Below are 18,772 nucleotides of genomic sequence, written 5' to 3'. Positions count from 1 at the left end.
TATTATTGCCTATTATTAATATTTCAATGCCTGAATAACTGTTTTCTGACTTTTTTAGCCTTGTTTATAGCATCCATTATGAAAAGTTAGGTTGTTTTTATTTCTACCTCCAGCTGCTCAAGTGAAATATAGGAGCAGTTTAAGATCAGTGCTGTTCTCCTGACAATAACATGAAAACAAACCAAATGTGCAATTCCTCAGGCTTATGTGACAAATTCAAACTTTAGCCTATGATGTGGTCATCATGTCTTGGTTTGTCTGTGGCATAAGCAAATCTCTCTTTCCCTAGCAGTGTAAAAGTCTTGCCTGATTTGTTCCTGATTTTGTGCAAAATTTCTTTAAATAATGTGACTTGAGTCGTAGGACTCTCCAAAAAGGAGGGAAACAACCTTTTCCTGAAGGGCAGATTCTTGGAGACAAGCAGGGAGTGAAGATGATTGAAAGAGTAAAAAGCTAGACTTTAAAAAGTGATAGAAGAGACCCTTCCCAGGGTCTGCCAGGCACTGGGTCAAGTTTACTGCAGCCCAGGAAATGGCCCAGTTACTTAAAACCAAGCCAGAGGAATGGTTCCCAGCTCTAATAACACTGTGCATGAGGAAAGTTGCATGATTTCTTCTTGCATAATCAATATGAACTTTATCTACTAAAAATTAGGTATACTGTATGCTACTGTGGCATAATTTTCCCTTTTAAATCTAAAAACCTTGATTCTTTCTTCAGGGATCATACTAAAAGGAAGATCTAACCACAGCTACCTCATTTATTTAGGGACCTTCACAATGGTTAGTCTAGACTGAATTATTTTTTGTGCAGTTGATGTTCCGTACTGCAATACTTGAGTGGGAGTAGTTTATTTGAGGGGAGAAGTTTAAGCATTATCTTTAGGCTAGTGTTGATGTTGGTTATATGTGACCCAGGAGCAGTGACAGGTAGCATCTAACCGCAGCAAAGTGCCAGCCTTCATGCATGGCAAATCCCACCTTATTCCTTAGCTGAGATTTCAGTGGTGTGAAGCCTGGGAAAAGGTAATGCTGACCATAGAGCTAAGCAAACTGGGCTCTTAGTGCGGGCAGAAGCAAACACCTGGTACAGCTGTTCCTGGAATTAGCCCTTTCTGTACCATGGTGAAGTTTGGTGACTTTCTCTACAGGTACATAGGGTTAATTATATAACTTAATCTTAGCATCTTTAAAATTTTGTTCATATCACTGGTCTCAGTGATGATTGTGAAGAGTGTGATTTTGATGTAGGTCAGGTTATTTAAGGCCAAAGTGCTGTTCTGTCTCTAATGGTGAAAGAAATTTTCAGGCAGAGTTACTCTCTCAGGGTATCTAAAGAACAAAATTGACTTGCTTGCATGTCTGCCTCCGAGAACAAAAGAGACACCAAAGAGAACAGGAGGGAAGTGGCCCTGTGTCTGAACTGCTTCTTCCCTGAACGGGTATTAAAGCAGACATGATCCATTAGGATAGGAGAAAATTCTCAAAACCTCAGCTTTGGTTTTCATTACTACTCCTTTTCTCCTTTAGCATAAAATGCTTTTAGATTTGCCCTTTTGCCTTAAGAGTCTCAAGATCTTTGTAAATAATAGAGATGCAGCAAGGTGGGAGAGTCACTCGTAAATCTGTGGCAATAAAGTGCAGTAGATTTTTCCTTGGGTCACTTAAAGAAATCTGCATCACAGCAAGAATAGAATCAGAATTCATGATCTTCTTTTCTTATTTTGCCTTTTAGGTTTTAACATCCTGTTTCATTCGCCTGAGCAATGCAAACAAATCATTAGCTTGTCCTGGAGTGCACTTTACAAGAGTTTACCCCAGGAAGTTCTCCTCTGAGTTCATTATTTCTGATTCAGTTTATCCGAGGACATTGTAAATGGACCCTTTTACAGAGTGAGAAACTTCTTCCATTAAATCAAGTTTTATAGGTTCCCAATCTGATCCCTTTATTGCTATACATTTAGGGGCAAAAGCAGACAGACGAAGGGAACAAGTTACATGATTTGGTAGTCATATTTTTTTTTGTCCCAGAGGCAGAAAACAGACTTTCTCATGGTTTCTCTGAAAAGAGAAGATCTTGAGTTCATAACAAGGTATTCTGGAGGGAAAGAGTTGTGTATGGCTCCTAAAACTCTGTCAGGAAAGTAGAGACACATGTGAACAACTTGTCACAAGATTATGCTGTAGCTTACCATGGCTGGCACTAACAGTGCCACCCCTGCAGCAGCGCTGGAGCCTCACAGTACAATTCTGCTGGACACTGCATAGAGAGGATCATTAGGAGAAGCTTGTCAACAGCTACTTTATTATCATGGATACAGCAGAAGTCTATTGTAGTTCCTGTTTTCTAAGGAGTTGCTGTTTTCTATTTTATTTATCTTTTGCATTCTCCTGTCATTTTTCTCTTTCCGTAACCTATGCTGGAGAGATCTGTGTTTTCTATAAAGCCCTTCTGTGGAATAACCTTATTATCCTCACATGCCAGCCCTCTGCTGACACAGAAATCACCCAGTGCAGTCAGAGAACTGACTGATGATTCAAGGCAAGAAGCACCGTAAGAGTTAAAAGTTGGAGAGGGGTCAGAAAAAGGAGAGCCAGTGTGGGCAGTATAGCAGCAGCCTGTATCACTCAGCCTTAGGCTTCCTCCAGAAATAAAGGTGTTCAACAGATCTATTGTGCATCCAACAGCACTGGATTGTGCCAAGGGGGCTGACATAGCCTGCACAAACCTGACACCTCAGAGGAGTGGTGCAAACGCACCTTAAGGCAAGAGCACTAGGGCAGATCTCAGCACAGTGTGATGCCAAGTATCTGTGTCCCCATGCCTCCAGTGGTGTTGCTGCATTGTCCTTCTCATCAAGAGAATGATGGGGCAGATTTCAGACCACTTCATAGACCTTTACTGAATTTCAGCTGTAATAGAAATACAAACGCATAAGGAAGTTTAGGAGGGTACTTTCTTGGAGAGGTGAATTTTACATTCAAATCTGTCACCCTAGATATATGTCCCATTTTTAACTGATTTTCTACAGGGAGCACTACTTACCAGCACAAAAATATTTTTGGAGAATAGGGATATAGGGTTTTTGAGAAACATTTATCTATTGGCTGAATTGTGGAAAAATTAGTCTGTTTTAATTATCCCAAGAAAAATCATCTTCAATAGTACAAGTTATACCCACTTTGGGTTTCAGGATGTAGTGCAGAGAGATTGTTTGACATTTGGACACTTAAGAGCAGGGAGACCTTAGTGTTCTCTGAACATGTCGTACTTCAGATAAAGCTTTAAAGCCTAAAGCTGTTTGAGTGAGGTTGTTGGGTTATGATAACTACCCAGAGCAGGGGCAGACATAACATGAGCCATGTTTGATGACAAATTTCTGATTAATTTTTATCTGAGTGATACAAAAAAAAAAAAAACACTAAAACTTTTCTGTGCTGAGAAGGCCTGGGAGTATAAAATGTTATGTCACTAATTGGGGCTACTCCTGAAATCTGTGTTACGTTTCATCCTGTTTAACAGCCAATCTACTTGTCAGGTAATTAAACCCATCTCCCTAAACTGCCATAATAAAAAGATGGTATAAATTTGGAGGCTTGGACTTGAGAACTTCAGAGCCAGCATGTCTTGTGCCTGCTCCCAGATTTATTCAATCTGTATATTGGAACCCTGAATAATCAATTGCTCTTTAATTATCTGGTTCAGTATAACCAGAGCCTAAAATATCTTAAAAGAATTGTATCTCAGTTGGAAAGTCTCTTGATTTCACCATTACCCATGAAAACCTCATTGTGCTTTTACTGCCTTATAATTACTTTCTCATTATTAGGATAGGGCAAAAAGACTGCAAAATCTGTGAGCTCAATAAAATCACTTGTTTTGACGTGCCTGATTGTTCTTTGGAGATCAGTAAGGAATGCAAAGAGCACTTTACATCTGTGTAGTCAAACCAACAGCTGTAAAACTCAATGCTAATCAAATTCTGTCATACTTTATATCAACTCAATGACAAATGAAAAACAAAAGTGTCACAAAACCAGGCTTTGCTTCTTTAATGAATGCATTTTAACCCCATGAAGTCCCAAACCCTGGGACTCTTCAGTTTCCCCTGGATTCTCCAATGCTATATCTAACAGATATATCTAGCAGAACCTCTCTGTGGCTGCAACCAGAGGTGATAGCTAGGTAACAGTTCTTAACCCCCCCTAAACTGATGTTCATCTGGCAGTCTTTGACTGTTTATAAAAAAACATTTTTTTCCCTCCATATATGCAAGGTGTCACCCCCACTGAGCTGTCCCCAAAACAGACAGACATCTACAAGATACTCAGCTAGTAGGTTGCTGTTCTCCATTTGATCTGGTGTGTTTGAAATTTCAGGCAGCAGCTGTAACTGTGCCTGTGCCTATTTAGGTCTGTGCCAAGCACTGATACTGTCAAGTCTTGGCAGCCTGATTGCTCCCCACTGAGGGGTCTGTGGGGTCTCCTCTGCGTCCTGCTGGATGAGTCCATCCCTGGCTGTGCTCCCTGCTGGGCTTGCTGTGGGCTCAGTCCCACCTGTGAATGGTCAGGTGTGAAAAGAAATGCATAATTTTATCAGCAAGATCTGAACAACCCTGTGGGCTGTGTTCCCTCACAACTGTGATGGCAACCTGTCCTGGTTTGGGACAAATTTGGGAGAAAACCCCTGTAGAGTATCCCTCTAAGGAAGCAAACACAAGTGGCCCCTCCCTCCAACCGGTCCGGAAAAAAAAAACCTCTTTGGAGAAAAGTGGAAAAAACTATTTTACTAAACAAATGAAGTGCATACAAGTATAAAGAATGAATAATATGAAAACAGTAAAACCTCTCCTTCTGAAGTGAGATGGCAAATTGAGAAAGTCCTTGCCGTGGGTGTAGCTCGGCTTTCTCTCGGACTCTCCTCAGTCCCAGTCCCTCCGGCGCTGCTGGAAAATGCCGAGGTCCAGGCCCCGGTGGGCCGCAGGTGCAGCCCCCAGTGCTCTCCTGGGTTTTCAGTCCAGAGCAGGTTTAAACAGTTCCAAGAAAAAGGAAAAAAAACAGTCCAGGGAACTTCTCTGCCCTAGCTAGCTGAAACTAACTAAAAGCAAAAAAAAAAGAAAAAAAAGATCTCTGTCCTGCAGTCTCTCCAAGCCTCCGCCGAACACGCTGTCCGCAGAAGAATGTGGAGGAGTCAGGCAGTTTTCTCAAAACAAACTCCGCGCTTCTCCTTGCTCTTAGAACCACTCTTAAAGGCACAGAACTCAATATACAGCACAAACAGAACAGACGATTGGGGATACAAGCATCATAAAGTTACCCTAGGACACAACCACAACATTTACATTTAAGGAAGAGAAAAAAATCAGTAGCTTCAAAATTTTTTCATGGAAGGAGTTGCAGTAAGAATAGTTGGTGACTAAACCATAGCGTAGTTTCAGTCTTTTTTGTCTTACAGGCATTAACTTAATTCCCTCAATTCATCAGGCTTAACTACTTAACTGTTCCCCAAGAATTAGCACTCACAGCATATTAATCCATAGCGATCAATAAACATAGTGCTGAGTGAAACACAAGATACAACATAGTGGAGGACTTGATTTTCTGATTCTCTCAGAACTTACCAAAAGGTTCATTGAGACAAGCTGTATCTGAGCAGTATTTCACTCGTAGGAAAGGTCAAAAAGACCCTGACAGCAAAGAAATCCCGTGAACTTTGCTGAGGCAATCCAAGTTAACTGGATATGCTGAACTCTGGAGAGAAACTGGAGATGCTGTGTTACAGAACTATTACAAATTTCGTATACTTGGATTACCTCAAGACCATTGTCACTGGAGCTCCACTTTGTTCTCTGTGTAATCTATTTAGTTCTTCCTTAACCCAAAAATGTTGTTGCTTAGGCTCAGTTCGGTGTCAGAACCAAGAGCCTTAAAGCAGTAAGGGAGCAGCTCATGTCTTTTCTCAGTTTTTTCTTAGCAGGTGGTAACATCAGTGCTAAGTCAAATACAGGCAGTGGAACTGAGCATCATCCTGCCCGGTGAAGCCACTCATTTTGAGCTGGTGTCACCTGCATGGGGAGCATGAAATGAATCATGCTCAGGGTTAAAGGATCTCTATTTGAAAGATCAGTATTTAGAAGAATTTGGATAATATTCTGTAAAATGTTACTATCAGCATTAGGTACAGTTATAGATTGTGCTTAAACATGCAGTGGAATTATCATGTTTATTCTGGATTAAATATATTATACTCATCTAGTCTTGGGAGCTCAGAATTTTAGAGTGCCTAGGATTTGGAGGTTGGCCATCCGGGGCTAAATTTCCACCCACTGTGAAGCTTAAGTCCGATATTCAAGGAATATTAAATTGAAGAAGCAGAAGGAAACACAGCTTTCAAACACACTAATGCAGGAGAACCAAGTATGAATAAAACATTTTATCAAACTAGAAAGCAGGATTGTAGGAAACTGGCTTTAGGCCATTCCTTTAATTTTAGTGAGAGTTTTGGGTTTTGCTTCCCAGTTTTATGGCATTTGATTTTGTCCATTTGCAATCTAATAATTACTGGCAATGGGAACACCAGCAGCTAGCATATCCCACTGAGCTGAGAAGATTCTGAAATGCTGAGACAGGAGAACATCAAAATGACAGCATGCTGGAATTACAAGCAACTGTAAGAAGAGTCAAATATAATGACTTCTGTTCACCTTCAAGTTCAGAATTGGCAGGTATATCGTTTTGTCTTTAACACTGGCAAAAGTTGCTTATGAAAGGCTTATTTAGCAACCTGGTATAAGATAGTATTCTCTCTTTAAATGTTCTTGCTTTTTCATGTGATGAAAAGCTGGTATTCTCACTGCCCTGGATGAACAGGCACATCCTGTTTTACACATACAGTGACATGTACGCTGCCATTAGAGTTAGTACTTCAGCAAGATAAGTTCTAGGAAGAGCAGCAGGGATGTTCATAGTCTACAGTGTTAGGTGGAAAATGTAAAGGGAAGTCCTTGTTTAGCCTGGCAAAGGAAAATGATACAGCTGTATTTTGACAGCACACATTTCCTGTTGGGAATAAATGTCCACCTCAAGGATCAGTGGTTGATGGAGGGGATTACTTGGGGATCCTCTGTCTTCAGAAGAGTTTAGAAAGCTCAGGCAATAATCTCAAGAACAGATAAGGTACAGCTGTATTTGTCTTGGGGCTGGGGACAGAGTGCCTTATCCCTCCATGTCCCTGCAGACTCTGCTCTCAGTTGTTCACGTGCATTGTCCCAGCCTGGATCACCATGTCATTTCCATGGCCATGGTTCGTTTTCTGTACTCACAGAGTATGACATTGGCTATTCCCAGCTATTTTTCACTCACATTTTTCTTGAAATACTTGGGGATTTTTATTTAAATAACTGTTCATAGCCTCTCCCAAGCAAAGATTACATTACCTCCTTTATACTCCAGTCTATCTCTGCATCTGCACAAACACCATCCTTATTCCTGTGAAGAGGGTGTATAAGCCTTGTTCTTTAAATGCTCAATGTTTTTGTAGTGTCTATATTTTCAGAGTATTTTAAAAGCTCATTCCTGGAAACACTAATATTCCCTCCCATGCCTTTATGTTGGTGGCTGGACAGATGAGTTTGAACAAGAATTATGCATCTCCAAGATGGTAGTACCTCCTTGTGCACCAGTATTTTGTAAAAGTGTGGCTTGGGCACAGTGCATACCCTACTGTCCTGGTTTGGGACAAATTTGGGAGAAAATCCCTGTATAGGGTCCCTCTAAGGAAGCAAACCCAAGTGGCCCCTCCCTCCAACCGGTCCGGTAAAAAAAAAAAAACTTTGGAGAAAAGTGGAAAAACTATTTTACTAAACAAATGAAGTGCATACAAGTATAAAGAATGAATAATATGAAACAATAAAACCTCTCCTTCTGAAGTGAGATGGCAAATTGAGAAAGTCCTTGCCATGGGTGTAGCTCGGCTCTCTCTCTCAGTGTCTCTCCTCAGTCCCAGTCCCTCCGGCGCTGCTGGAAAATGCCGAGGTCCAGGCCCCGGTGGGCCGCAGGTGCAGCCCCCAGTGCTCCCCTGGGTTTTCAGTCCAGAGCAGGTTTAAACAGTTCCAAGAAAAAGGAAAAAAAAAACAGTCCAGGGAACTTCTCTGCCCTAGCTAGCTGAAACTAACTAAAAGCAAAAAAAAAAAATCTCTGTCCTGCAGTCTCTCCAAGCCTCTGCCGAACACGCTGTCCGCAGAACAATGTGGAGGAGTCAGGCAGTTTTCTCAAAACAAACTCCGCGCTTCTTCTTGCTCTTAGAACCAGTCTTAAAGGCACAGGACTCAATATACAGCACAAACAGAACAGACGATTGGGGATACAAGAATCATAAAGTTACCCTAGGACATTCCACCCCTTATCCCCATATCGTCAATTTACTAAAACTAATATATACTCCAGCTCTACACACACATACATCTATATAAAAAACAATATGCAATATACAGCTACATACAGTGGCAGTACCATTCAGCACACAGGGATAATTACACACGGTTCTCGCCCAACAATCAGATCTCTCTGCGGTACACATCGTGTGGTTCCATCTTTCTGCATTACCTACCATGTGCAGCCTGGTCCCTGAGCAAAGACAATCCCACGGATCGGATCCTCTGTACTTGAAGCAGAATTGATCCAAACTGTCTTCCCTAACAAACCTCTTACATGTACTACTGGGACTTTCTCTCCATCTACTGTATGTAGGGACTCAGATTGGGCAGGGCCTGCTCTGTTGGTGGAACCTCGGGTGTTAACTAACCAGGTGGCCTTTGCTAGATGCTGCTCCCAGTTTTTGAATGATCCCCCACCCAGTGCTTTCAGGGTGGTTTTTAGCAGTCCATTGTATCTTTCTATTTTCCCTGAAGCTGGTGCATGATAGGGGATATGGTACACCCACTCAATGCCATGTTCCCTAGCCTAGTTGTTGATGAGGCTGTTCTTGAAATGAGTTCCATTGTCTGACTCAATCTTCTCAGGGGTACCATGCCTCCAAAGAACTTATTTTTCAAGGCCCAGGATGGTGTTCCGGGCAGTAGCATGGGGCACAGGGTAGGTCTCCAGCCATCCTGTGGTGGCCTCTACCATTGTGAGCACATAGCGCTTGCCTTGGTGGGTTTGGGGAAGGGTGATGTAGTCAACCTGCCAGGCTTCCCCATACTTATACTTGGACCATCGCCCGCCATACCATAGCGGCTTCACCCGCTTGGCCTGTTTGATGGCAGCACACGTCTCACAGTCATGGATAACTTGAGAAATACTGTCCATGGTTAGATCCACCCCTCGGTCTCGTGCCCACTTATAGGTGGCATCTCTGCCCTGATGGCCTGAGGCATCATGGGCCCATCGAGCTAGAAACAACTCTCCCTTGTGTTGCCAATCTAAGTCTATCTTTGACACTTCTATCTTTGCAGCCTGATCTACCTGCTCGTTGTTTCGGTGCTCCTCATTAGCCCGACTCTTGGGGACATGGGCATCTACATGACGGACTTTGACAGGTAGCTTCTCTACCCGAGTGGCAATGTCCTTCCACTCATCTGCAGCCCAGATAGGTTTTCCCCTACGCTGCCAGTTGGCCTTTTTCCACTTCTCCAGCCATCCCCACAGAGCATTGGCTACCATCCACGAATCAGTGTAGAGGTAGAGCTTTGGCCATTTCTCTCTTTCAGCAATGTCCAGAGCCAGTTGAACAGCTTTGAGCTCAGCGAGTTGGCTTGACCCACCTTCTCCTTCAGTGGCTTGTGCAACCTGTCTTGTGGGGCTCCATACAGCTGCTTTCCACTTTCGTTTCATCCCAATGATGCGGCAGGAACCGTCAGTGAAAAGAGCATGGCGTGTTTCTTCTGCTGGCAGTTGGTTGTATGGTGGACCTTCTTCGGCACGTGTCACTTGTTCCTGCTCCTCTTCATCCATGAGACCAAAGTTTTCACCTTCCGGCGAGTTTGTAATTATTTCCAAAATCCCGGGGCGATTTGGGTTTCCAATGTGGGCGCGCTGAGTGATGAGGGCAATCCATTTGGCATTGGTGGCATGGTGGGTAGAGGGAACCTCTGCTTTGAACATCCATCCCAGCACTGGTAGTCGAGGTGCCAGCAGGAGTTGTGTTTCCGTCCCTACTACTTCTGAGGCAGCTTGAACTCCTTCATAGGCAGCCAAGATTTCCTTCTCTGTTGGAGTGTAGTTGGTTTCAGACCCTCGGTAGCTTCGACTCCAGAATCCCAGTGGTCAGCCCCGAGTCTCCCCAGGCCCCTTTTGCCAAAGGCTCCAGGATAGGCCATTGTTCCCGGCTGCTGAGTAGAGCACGTTCTTCACATCTGGTCCCGTCATGACTGGGCCAAGGGCCACTGCATGAGTGATCTCCTGCTTGATCTGGGCAAAGGCTTGTTGCTGTTCAGGGCCCCAGCAGAAATCATTCTTCTTGTGGGTGACCAGGTAGAGAGGGCTCACAATCTGGCTGTACTCAGGAATGTGCATCCTCCAGAAACCTATGGCGCCTAGGAAAGCTTGTGTTTCCTTTTTGTTAGTTGGTGGACACATTGCTGTGATCTTGTTGATGACTTCAGTGGGAATCTGATGCCTTCCATCGTGCCACTTTACTCCCAGAAACTGGATCTCTCGAGTAGGTCCCTTAACTTTGCTCTTCTTGATAGCAAAGCCAGCCTTCAGGAGAATCTGGATGATCTTCTCTCCCTTCTCAAACACTTCCATTGCTGTGTTCCCCCACACAATGATGTCATCGATGTACTGCAGATGTTCTGGAGCCTCACCCTTTTCCAGTGCAGCCTGGATCAGTCCATGGCAGATGGTGGGGCTGTGTTTCCACCCCTGGGGCAGTTGGTTCCAGGTGTACTGCACGCCCCTCCAGGTGAAAGCAAACTGAGGCCTGCATTCTGCAGCCAGAGGAATGGAGAAAAATGCATTAGCAATGTCAATTGTGGCGTACCACTTTGCTGCCTTGGACTCCAGCTCATACTGGAGTTCCAGCATGTCTGGCACAGCAGCACTCAACGGTGGAGTCACTTTGTTCAAGGCACGGTAGTCCACGGTCAATCTCCATTCTCTGTCAGACTTGCGCACAGGTCAGATGGGGCTGTTGAAGGGTGAGTGGGTTTTGCTGACCACCCTTTGGCTCTCCAGCTCACGGATCATCTTGTGGATGGGGATCACAGCATCTCAAGTTGTTCTGTACTGTCGGCGATGCACTATTGAAGTGGCAATTGGCACTTGTTGCTCTTCCACCCTCAGAAGACCTACAGTAGATGGGTTCTCTGATAGTCCAGGCAAGGTATTCAACTGCTTAACACCCTCTGTCTCTACAGCTGCTATCCCGAATGCCCACCTAAATCCCTTTGGGTCTTTGAAATACCCATTTCGGAGGAAGTCTATGCCCAAAATGCATGGAGCTTCTGGGCCAGTCACAATAGGGTGTCTCTTCCACTCATTTCCAGTCAGGCTCACATCAGCCTCCACCAAAGTAAAATCTTGTGAACCCCCTGTCACCCCAGCAATGGAAACAGATTCTTCCCCCACATGTCTTGATGGGAGTAATGTGCACTGTGCACCAGTGTCAACTAAGGCCTCATATTTTTGTGGTTCTGATGTGCCAGGCCAACGAATCCACACATTCCAAAATACACGGTTTTCCCTAGCCTCTACCTGGCTAGAGGCAGGGCCCCTCTAAGCCTGATTATCCTTGTTTCCCTGGGTAACTGGAGCTGCTTCCTTCTTGCTGGAACTTCCTCTCATAGTCATGCCATCCAACAATTCATGCAGCCGTTGTGTCATAGCATCAGTAGATTCTCCATCCCATCTTTTCATGTTTTCTCCACATTCATGCAGGAGGACCCACAGCTTAGCCCGTGGGATGCCTTTTCCCTCTCTATCTAGGGAATGTTTGCTTGTGGTGCCAGAGCCTCTAACCTGTACTGCAGAGATCTGGAGAATGTCCTCCTTGAGTTCTTTGTGATTCTCCTCTATCTTGTCTGCTAATCCCCACACCTGTGTTTCCAGAGCTGCAATTCTTGCATGTGTTGGACCATGCACGGCATCTGCATATGTTCGGAGCTTCTTCGCCATATCAAGCACGGTCTCCTCTGTCTCATCCCGCTTCATTATTGCTAAAGCAGAGGAGTATTCTTGTGGCCCAAGTCGTACAAGTTTTCGCCACATCACAGGTGTACATGGTACCAAGTCGGGGTTCCTAGTGTTTATGTCATCTGAGAAGACAATCTCCGCCACTGCCATTTCCCTCAAGCGCTAGATCCCTTGTTCAATGGTTTTCCACTGGGTTTGCTGCATATAGAGATCGTCGGCACAGAGATATCTTTGTGCCACACTTCCCAGGACCCGTTCCCAGAGACTGCAAGGACTAGCCTCCCTCATCATTTTTTGGTCAATAATTGGATCATGTGATAGGGACCCAAGATGTCTCGCTTCAGTGCCATCCAGTATTGTAGCCTCGCCTGCAGCATCCCAAAGACGGACTAACCAACTAATTATAGATTCATCAGGTTGTCGAGTATAATCCTTTCTTAGGCCACGAAGGTCCTTCAGGGAAAAGGACTCAATAGTATCTCCTGCTCTTGCAGCAGTTGGTTGGGCTCCTGATCTTGTAGCAGCTGGTTGGGCTTCTGATCATGTGCTGGTTGGTTGGACTCCTGATCTTGTGCCAGTTGATTTGGCTTCCGATTTTGTATCAGTTGGTTCGGTTTCTGACTGTGTATCATCAGTTGCTTCAGCTTCTGATTGTGTGTCAGTTGGTTTGACTCCTGACTGGGTGTCAGGAGGCATTGAGGATCCTTCACCTGAATCATCATCTACTGGTCGATCGGTTTTGTCCGTGTGCTTCTTTCCCTTCTTTACTGCAGCAACTGCCGGTGTCTTAGCCTCACTGTCTGGTTTAGCTGCAGCCTGAATGACTGATTTATCTCCCTGCTCCCTTGCCTCTATCTGCTGCCCTACAGTGTTTAGCAGTGTGTGACTCATTCTAGAAAAGCTATAAACCATATAGAGGAAAGTCACCAGGTGAAATACCAGGGAGGTGGGGTCTTTAACATTCAGGAGACCCTGAACATTCTCCAAAAGTGATGTAACTGACTCAAAAGAGAAGAAGGAAAGAAGAGGCTGAAGGGCCTCATCCCCTACTCCTCCTCTAACAAACTGGGTGCAATTGTTGATAAATCCCCAAAACATGCTGCTGGAACTAGGATGCAGGGTAGGACGAAAAAACCATAAACCGAACATACCCAGAACAAACTCCAGTATCTTTATAAGCTTCTTGTAAACCATAATCACCGAACCCAGCAAAATAACTATTCTAATTTGTGCATTCCTAGTGTAAAAGCTGTATGTTAGGGACAATATTGGAGCTATTTCTGGGTAAGAAAACAAACCTAGGGACCAGAAAGGTATTAAGACCTCAAAAAAGCCTAGGGAACAGAAATGCAGAAAAGACTCCATTCTAAGAGACATTAGGAATTCAAGAAGCAACATGGCCACTGACTGTTTAATCCCCACCCAAAGGACAACCAAAAAATGCAGTTAATAATAATCAATACAAGTTTTTTCCACTCTCTCGAGCCCCATGTTGGGCACCAGTTAGAAGTATGTCCTGGTTTGGGACAAATTTGGGAGAAAATCCCTGTATAGGGTCCCTCTAAGGAAGCAAACACAAGTGGCCCCTCCCTCCAACCGGTCCGGTAAAAAAAAAAAAAAACACTTTGGTGAAAAGTGGAAAAACTATTTTACTAAACAAATGAAGTGCATACAAGTATAAAGAATGAATAATATGAAAACAATAAAACCTCTCCTTCTGAAGTGAGATGGCAAATTGAGAAAGTCCTTGCCGTGGGTGTAGCTCGGCTCTCTCTCTCAGTGCCTCTCCTCAGTCCCAGTCCCTCCGGCGCTGCTGGAAAATGCTGAGGTCCAGGCCCCGGTGGGCCGCAGGTGCAGCCCCCAGTGCTCCCCTGGGTTTTCAGTCCAGAGCAGGTTTAAACAGTTCCAAGAAAAAGGAAAAAAAAACAGTCCAGGGAACTTCTCTGCCCTAGCTAGCTGAAACTAACTAAAAGCAAAAAAAAAAGAAAAAAAAGATCTCTGTCCTGCAGTCTCTCCAAGCCTCCACCGAACACCCCGTCCGCAGAAGAATGTGGAGGAGTCAGGCAGTTTTCTCAAAACAAACTCCGCGCTTCTCCTTGCTCTTAGAACCACTCTTAAAGGCACAGAACTCAATATACAGCACAAACAGAACAGACGATTGGGGATACAAGCATCATTAAGTTACCCTAGGACACCTATGTATTTAATGATTTATGGGCAAATACTGTATCACTGCTAATGAGCTAGCAATGTAATTGTAAGTGCATTGTCAAGAATACCAGAGAAGAACTAGTCCAAAGTGGAAGAACAAGCAGTATCTGTCCATGGATGCTTTGGTTCATTCTGCTTCTTTCTGTCAGGCAAAGCCACAGCACTGAGTTCTTTGTTCTGGCTTCTTGTCTGGTCTTTTACATACATTTCAATGAGTGTATTTCACATTTAAATACATTAACTGATCTGAGCCTGCTTTTTATCTTGCATCTCCTCAGACCTATTAAGACCTACTGGTAGACTTAACTAATATTTCTGAATTTCAAAGCTCCAGGATTAGTGTTGGTATTTTAGCCTTGGAACTTGCTGTCTTCACAATTTGGTAGTGATATGAGAATGTGAACCTTCAAACAAAATGTGATTCCTTCTTCTTCTGTAAGCTCTTAAATGGTTTTCCCTATTTGTCTCCTTTTTAAGCAGATGTTTGCCTATTTTTTTTTTTTTTTAATTCGGCATACCTTTTTCTGTGCAGTTACATTACTGCTGTATATGTACTTTTAAAGACAATGTAAGCAAATAAATATGACAGCATTTTGGCTGAAAAGCCAATGTCCCCATAATGAACAATCAATTTACCAAATAATTACCAAATAATTGTCTTGGTAAGTATTAGAAGGGCTGAACTTTAGCAGTTGTATATGTGAAAGTTTCTAGGAAATCTCAACAAAATTCTGCCTAGAGAAAATTTCCTGTGTGATGGACAAATGAATGAGAATGGACAAGAATAATCTCCCCTTGGGAATCTTCCTTCCGAGTAAGAAAAGGAGAGGCAGTTTATGCTGTAATATTTAAAAATACAAAACAAAACAAAACAAAAAACCAAAAAACCCCAACCAAACCAAAACAACAAACAAACAAACAAACAAACAAAACAAAACAAAAAACCACAAACAAAAACAACCCAAACCTGCCTACTTCTCTGAAGAAACAACGTGTTTTGTCAGCTCTTTTCTGCCAGTACACCAGTGTGTATTTTCTTCACTATATAAAATAACTCATGTCTTCATCATAATGCTCATCCATCAGAGACTGGAAGTGAGGGTTTTCAGGCTTTTAGGTAACAATGCACCTAAAAAATCTGCCACATCATTCCTATCCAGCTCCAATCCACACACAAGTTAAAGTTAAAACTTGAGCTATCTTGCCTGGCAAAAACAATTTGACACTAAAGCTATAAACACTGTAGAGATGAGTTATCTACCAATTACGAAACCTTATCAACAACTTATCAACTGCTAATCCAATTAGTTCCCTGGCTCGCTGCTGTGTGGCTCCCTTGGTCCTCCCAGGCTCAAGGTAGGCAGTAATTCACATGCACTGCGAGAGATAATACTGCCAGAAAAACAAGCTCTAAAAATTCTCCTAAAGGAGGATGTGTAAATCACAAACTGTCCCAAGAGTAATTGAGATGCCATGATCACTGGAGCAGGCACTCTGTAATCATGTTTTATTGACAACTCCTAAAGATCAGTCTTCCTTTGGAGCTGCATGGAGTGAAACCCAACGGAGGGTGTCTGCAGGGCCTGGTGCAACACAGAGTGACAGGACCAGACCTGGCACCAAATGATAATCCTTGAGTCGGAGATAGCACTTCTAGCCTCTTAGACAGGGGCTGTACAGAGCTCCCTGCTCACTGCTGGAATTCCCAGCATGTCCTCAGACACAGCCCAGGGAGTGGGCAGTTTGTGTACACAGAGCCACCATGCTCAGCTCATCTAGTACTGTGTTCTTGGGAAGGCAGAGGTAGCTGATCTTGTCATGGAACACTTGGAAATACTGTTTCTCTATAAATAAATATTTGACTTAATTGACTTGATTTATTAGATTGGTACTTGAGTAAGTTCATTTTTAAAAGTCATGTGCTTCCTTGTACACATTTGGGAAGCCATGTTTCATCTCTGCTGTCTCAGCTGTATAAACACCTGAATACAATCCTGGAAAAACAAGAATCTTGGAGACAGCCTGCTACCAGGTACCACCCAACAACCCACAAAGACATTCCACTGTACCACAATAAATGGGATCTCAAATGTATTTGAGTCTAGATAGAGATTCTTTAAATGTGTTAAAACATAAAGTGATTTGTTATATGTGCAGTTTGTGTGTTGGTATCAATAACCATTTTGCATCCTCTTTCTTGCAGGAGGTGAAGTCACCAAGCCCAGGTTTGCACAGTATTTCCATGGCAGCCTGGCCAGTCTGACAATCCGGCCAGGGAAAATTGAGAGTCAAAAAGTGATTTCCTGTTTGCAGGCCTGCAAGGAAGGTCTTGATATTAATTCTCTTGAGAGTCTTGGCCAAGGAATAAAGGTGAGGGATGAACTGACATAATTTTTGATAAAAATTTAGATCTGATTTATGAAGAGCCCAAGGCAGAGTACGCACTGTACAAATGTACTCCCAGAAGCAATGTAATTTCCCAAAAAATCATGCAAAGAAAAAACAGAAGAGCTGTGATGCTGCAAAGAAAAATATTTCCATTATTGCAGAGCTAGGTGATCAGGAAGTAAGGCACTGCTGATATTTCAGAGTCTGTATGAATTGCCAGGTTGTGTTTTCATGCTTATTTTGTTACTTCTACAGAAATAGATGTGATTCCAAAGATTTATGGAATTTTGATCTCAAGTAGTTTTAAAGCAGTGGAATACGTAAGTCCTAATGCAATAGCATTATGCATATGACTGCTGGTAATGTAGCGCTTTTTCTAAGATAGGAGAAAAAGACACAGGGAAATCCTGTTTCAGTTGACCTAGTGGCCAGATGGCTTTGCATTCATTCAGATAATTCTGAAATTATGTTCTTTGGATACATATGTAGGATCTTGCCTATTCCAATGCTCACATGAGCTGCATTGTCAGTTTTCCTTTACTAACACCATTATTTGGTGACAGTGTTCTTGTGCTCAGTGTAAAGGCACTTGTGAAGCTGTTTTCTAGCACACAAATACCACTTCCCAAGGAGCTGAACTTCAGTTCCAACACAGGAAGATCCTTTGGGCACAGACAATGTGTCCTGGGAAACTGAACAAGGGTGTTTTGGTGTGGGATTTTCAGAGGGGAGGAAGATGGTGCTCTAACACTTCATCTGGAACATGCAGTGGGAATGCCATGGATTGCATTTTATTAGCTAAACCTTTCCATTGTACAGACTGATCTGAAATGTGCCCAAATGTCTGTCCAGGTGATGATAGGTTGCAGTGGTGTAGTATAACTGACACATTTTTTGAAAATGAGAAAAAATGAAAATTGAAAATGCGAAGGTAAGAAAGAATTTTGCTAGCTCTAACTTCGACATATGAGGAAAGACCCCAAAGAATTCTTTTATCATCCTGCCAAGGACATCATTAAGAATTACACATTGCTGCTTCTCACAGCAGTGGGACACAGGCCGGTTAAAGCTATTTTTAAAAGGCAGTGCATACAAGGAGCAGGTAGGAATTTCTGGAATCCGCATATGTATGCTTAATAGTAAGTTTTTTGCTGGGATTTTCCATGAATTAAAGCACTGTACGCTTTGTCCATAGTGCTCTAAAAGCAAAGTAATTCCTCCCCTATTGTTACCCTCTGAAACCTGACAATGTTTGAGTCACCCCAGTTTCATGCACTTGGGAAAATCTCTCTTCTACCATCCACTGCTGCTCCAGCATTTTTGACTGTCTTCCTTTCTGTACTGGCAGTGCAGAGGGAAAAAGGAAGACAAGGGATTTTTTTCTGCCATTTCATGTTTTTGCTAACCTTCGAAACATCTTTGTTTTCTGAAATACTGATGAAGCATAGTGGGGCTTTTTAAGTTACTGATGTTGCTTTTACTGCCGCAGCAAGCCAACAGTGAGAGCAACAGCAGGAGGCAAAAATGAAAGGAGCAGTTAGAGAGATTGTGGAAGGATTTCTTTGGGGGACTGACAGAAGGAAGCTCTGCTGCAAGCAGAACAGTTGCCTGACCTTGAAGAGAAAATGAGAGAGAAGGGTGCTGTGGTGTCAAAAATAAACACACCTGATCCAGGCACAGCTGCACAGACGATGGGTTCTGTGGGGCTGTTTATGTGGTGCATTGCAGATTCAGTGTTGGCAGACTGATGCTGGAAGGTGTTTGTGGGCACTTCGGACCATGGCGATCCACCCTTTAACCACCTAAGAAACAGAAGTGCAGCAGCAGTTTCTGACACAATAGTGTTGGACGTTTTTGGGCTGCAGCCTAATTTTCAAATATCTGTAACAGCTCTCTGAGACACTGTCTAAACTGTTGCTACTTTTAGCTTTTTTTAATGAGAAGGACAAAAATGGCTCAGACTGGGGCTTTCTCAGGTCCCTATGGCAGTGTTCCAGCTGTTTTGGCAGCTGAGCTATTAACTGGCTAGCTAGACTCTC

General features: G+C 43.3%; 1 protein-coding gene across 3 annotated transcripts in view; it reads left to right on the top strand.

Annotated features, from left to right (window-relative positions):
* Nucleotides 1-18,772, top strand: part of CLSTN2 (calsyntenin 2) — a 378,177-nt gene that overhangs the window by 339,431 nt on the left and 19,974 nt on the right. For all 3 annotated transcript variants that reach the window (XM_058421872.1, XM_040073986.2, XM_040073987.2), the window contains exon 10: nt 16,549-16,715. In XM_058421872.1, coding sequence (XP_058277855.1) covers nt 16,549-16,715 — 167 coding nt within the window. The remainder of the gene's footprint in view (nt 1-16,548; nt 16,716-18,772) is intronic.

This window comes from Hirundo rustica, chromosome 10 (assembly GCF_015227805.2).
Source record: "Hirundo rustica isolate bHirRus1 chromosome 10, bHirRus1.pri.v3, whole genome shotgun sequence".
NCBI classification, from domain to species: domain Eukaryota; kingdom Metazoa; phylum Chordata; class Aves; order Passeriformes; family Hirundinidae; genus Hirundo; species Hirundo rustica.
Note: the sequence above shows the minus strand (reverse complement) of the source record. Positions and strands in the feature narration are given on the sequence as shown.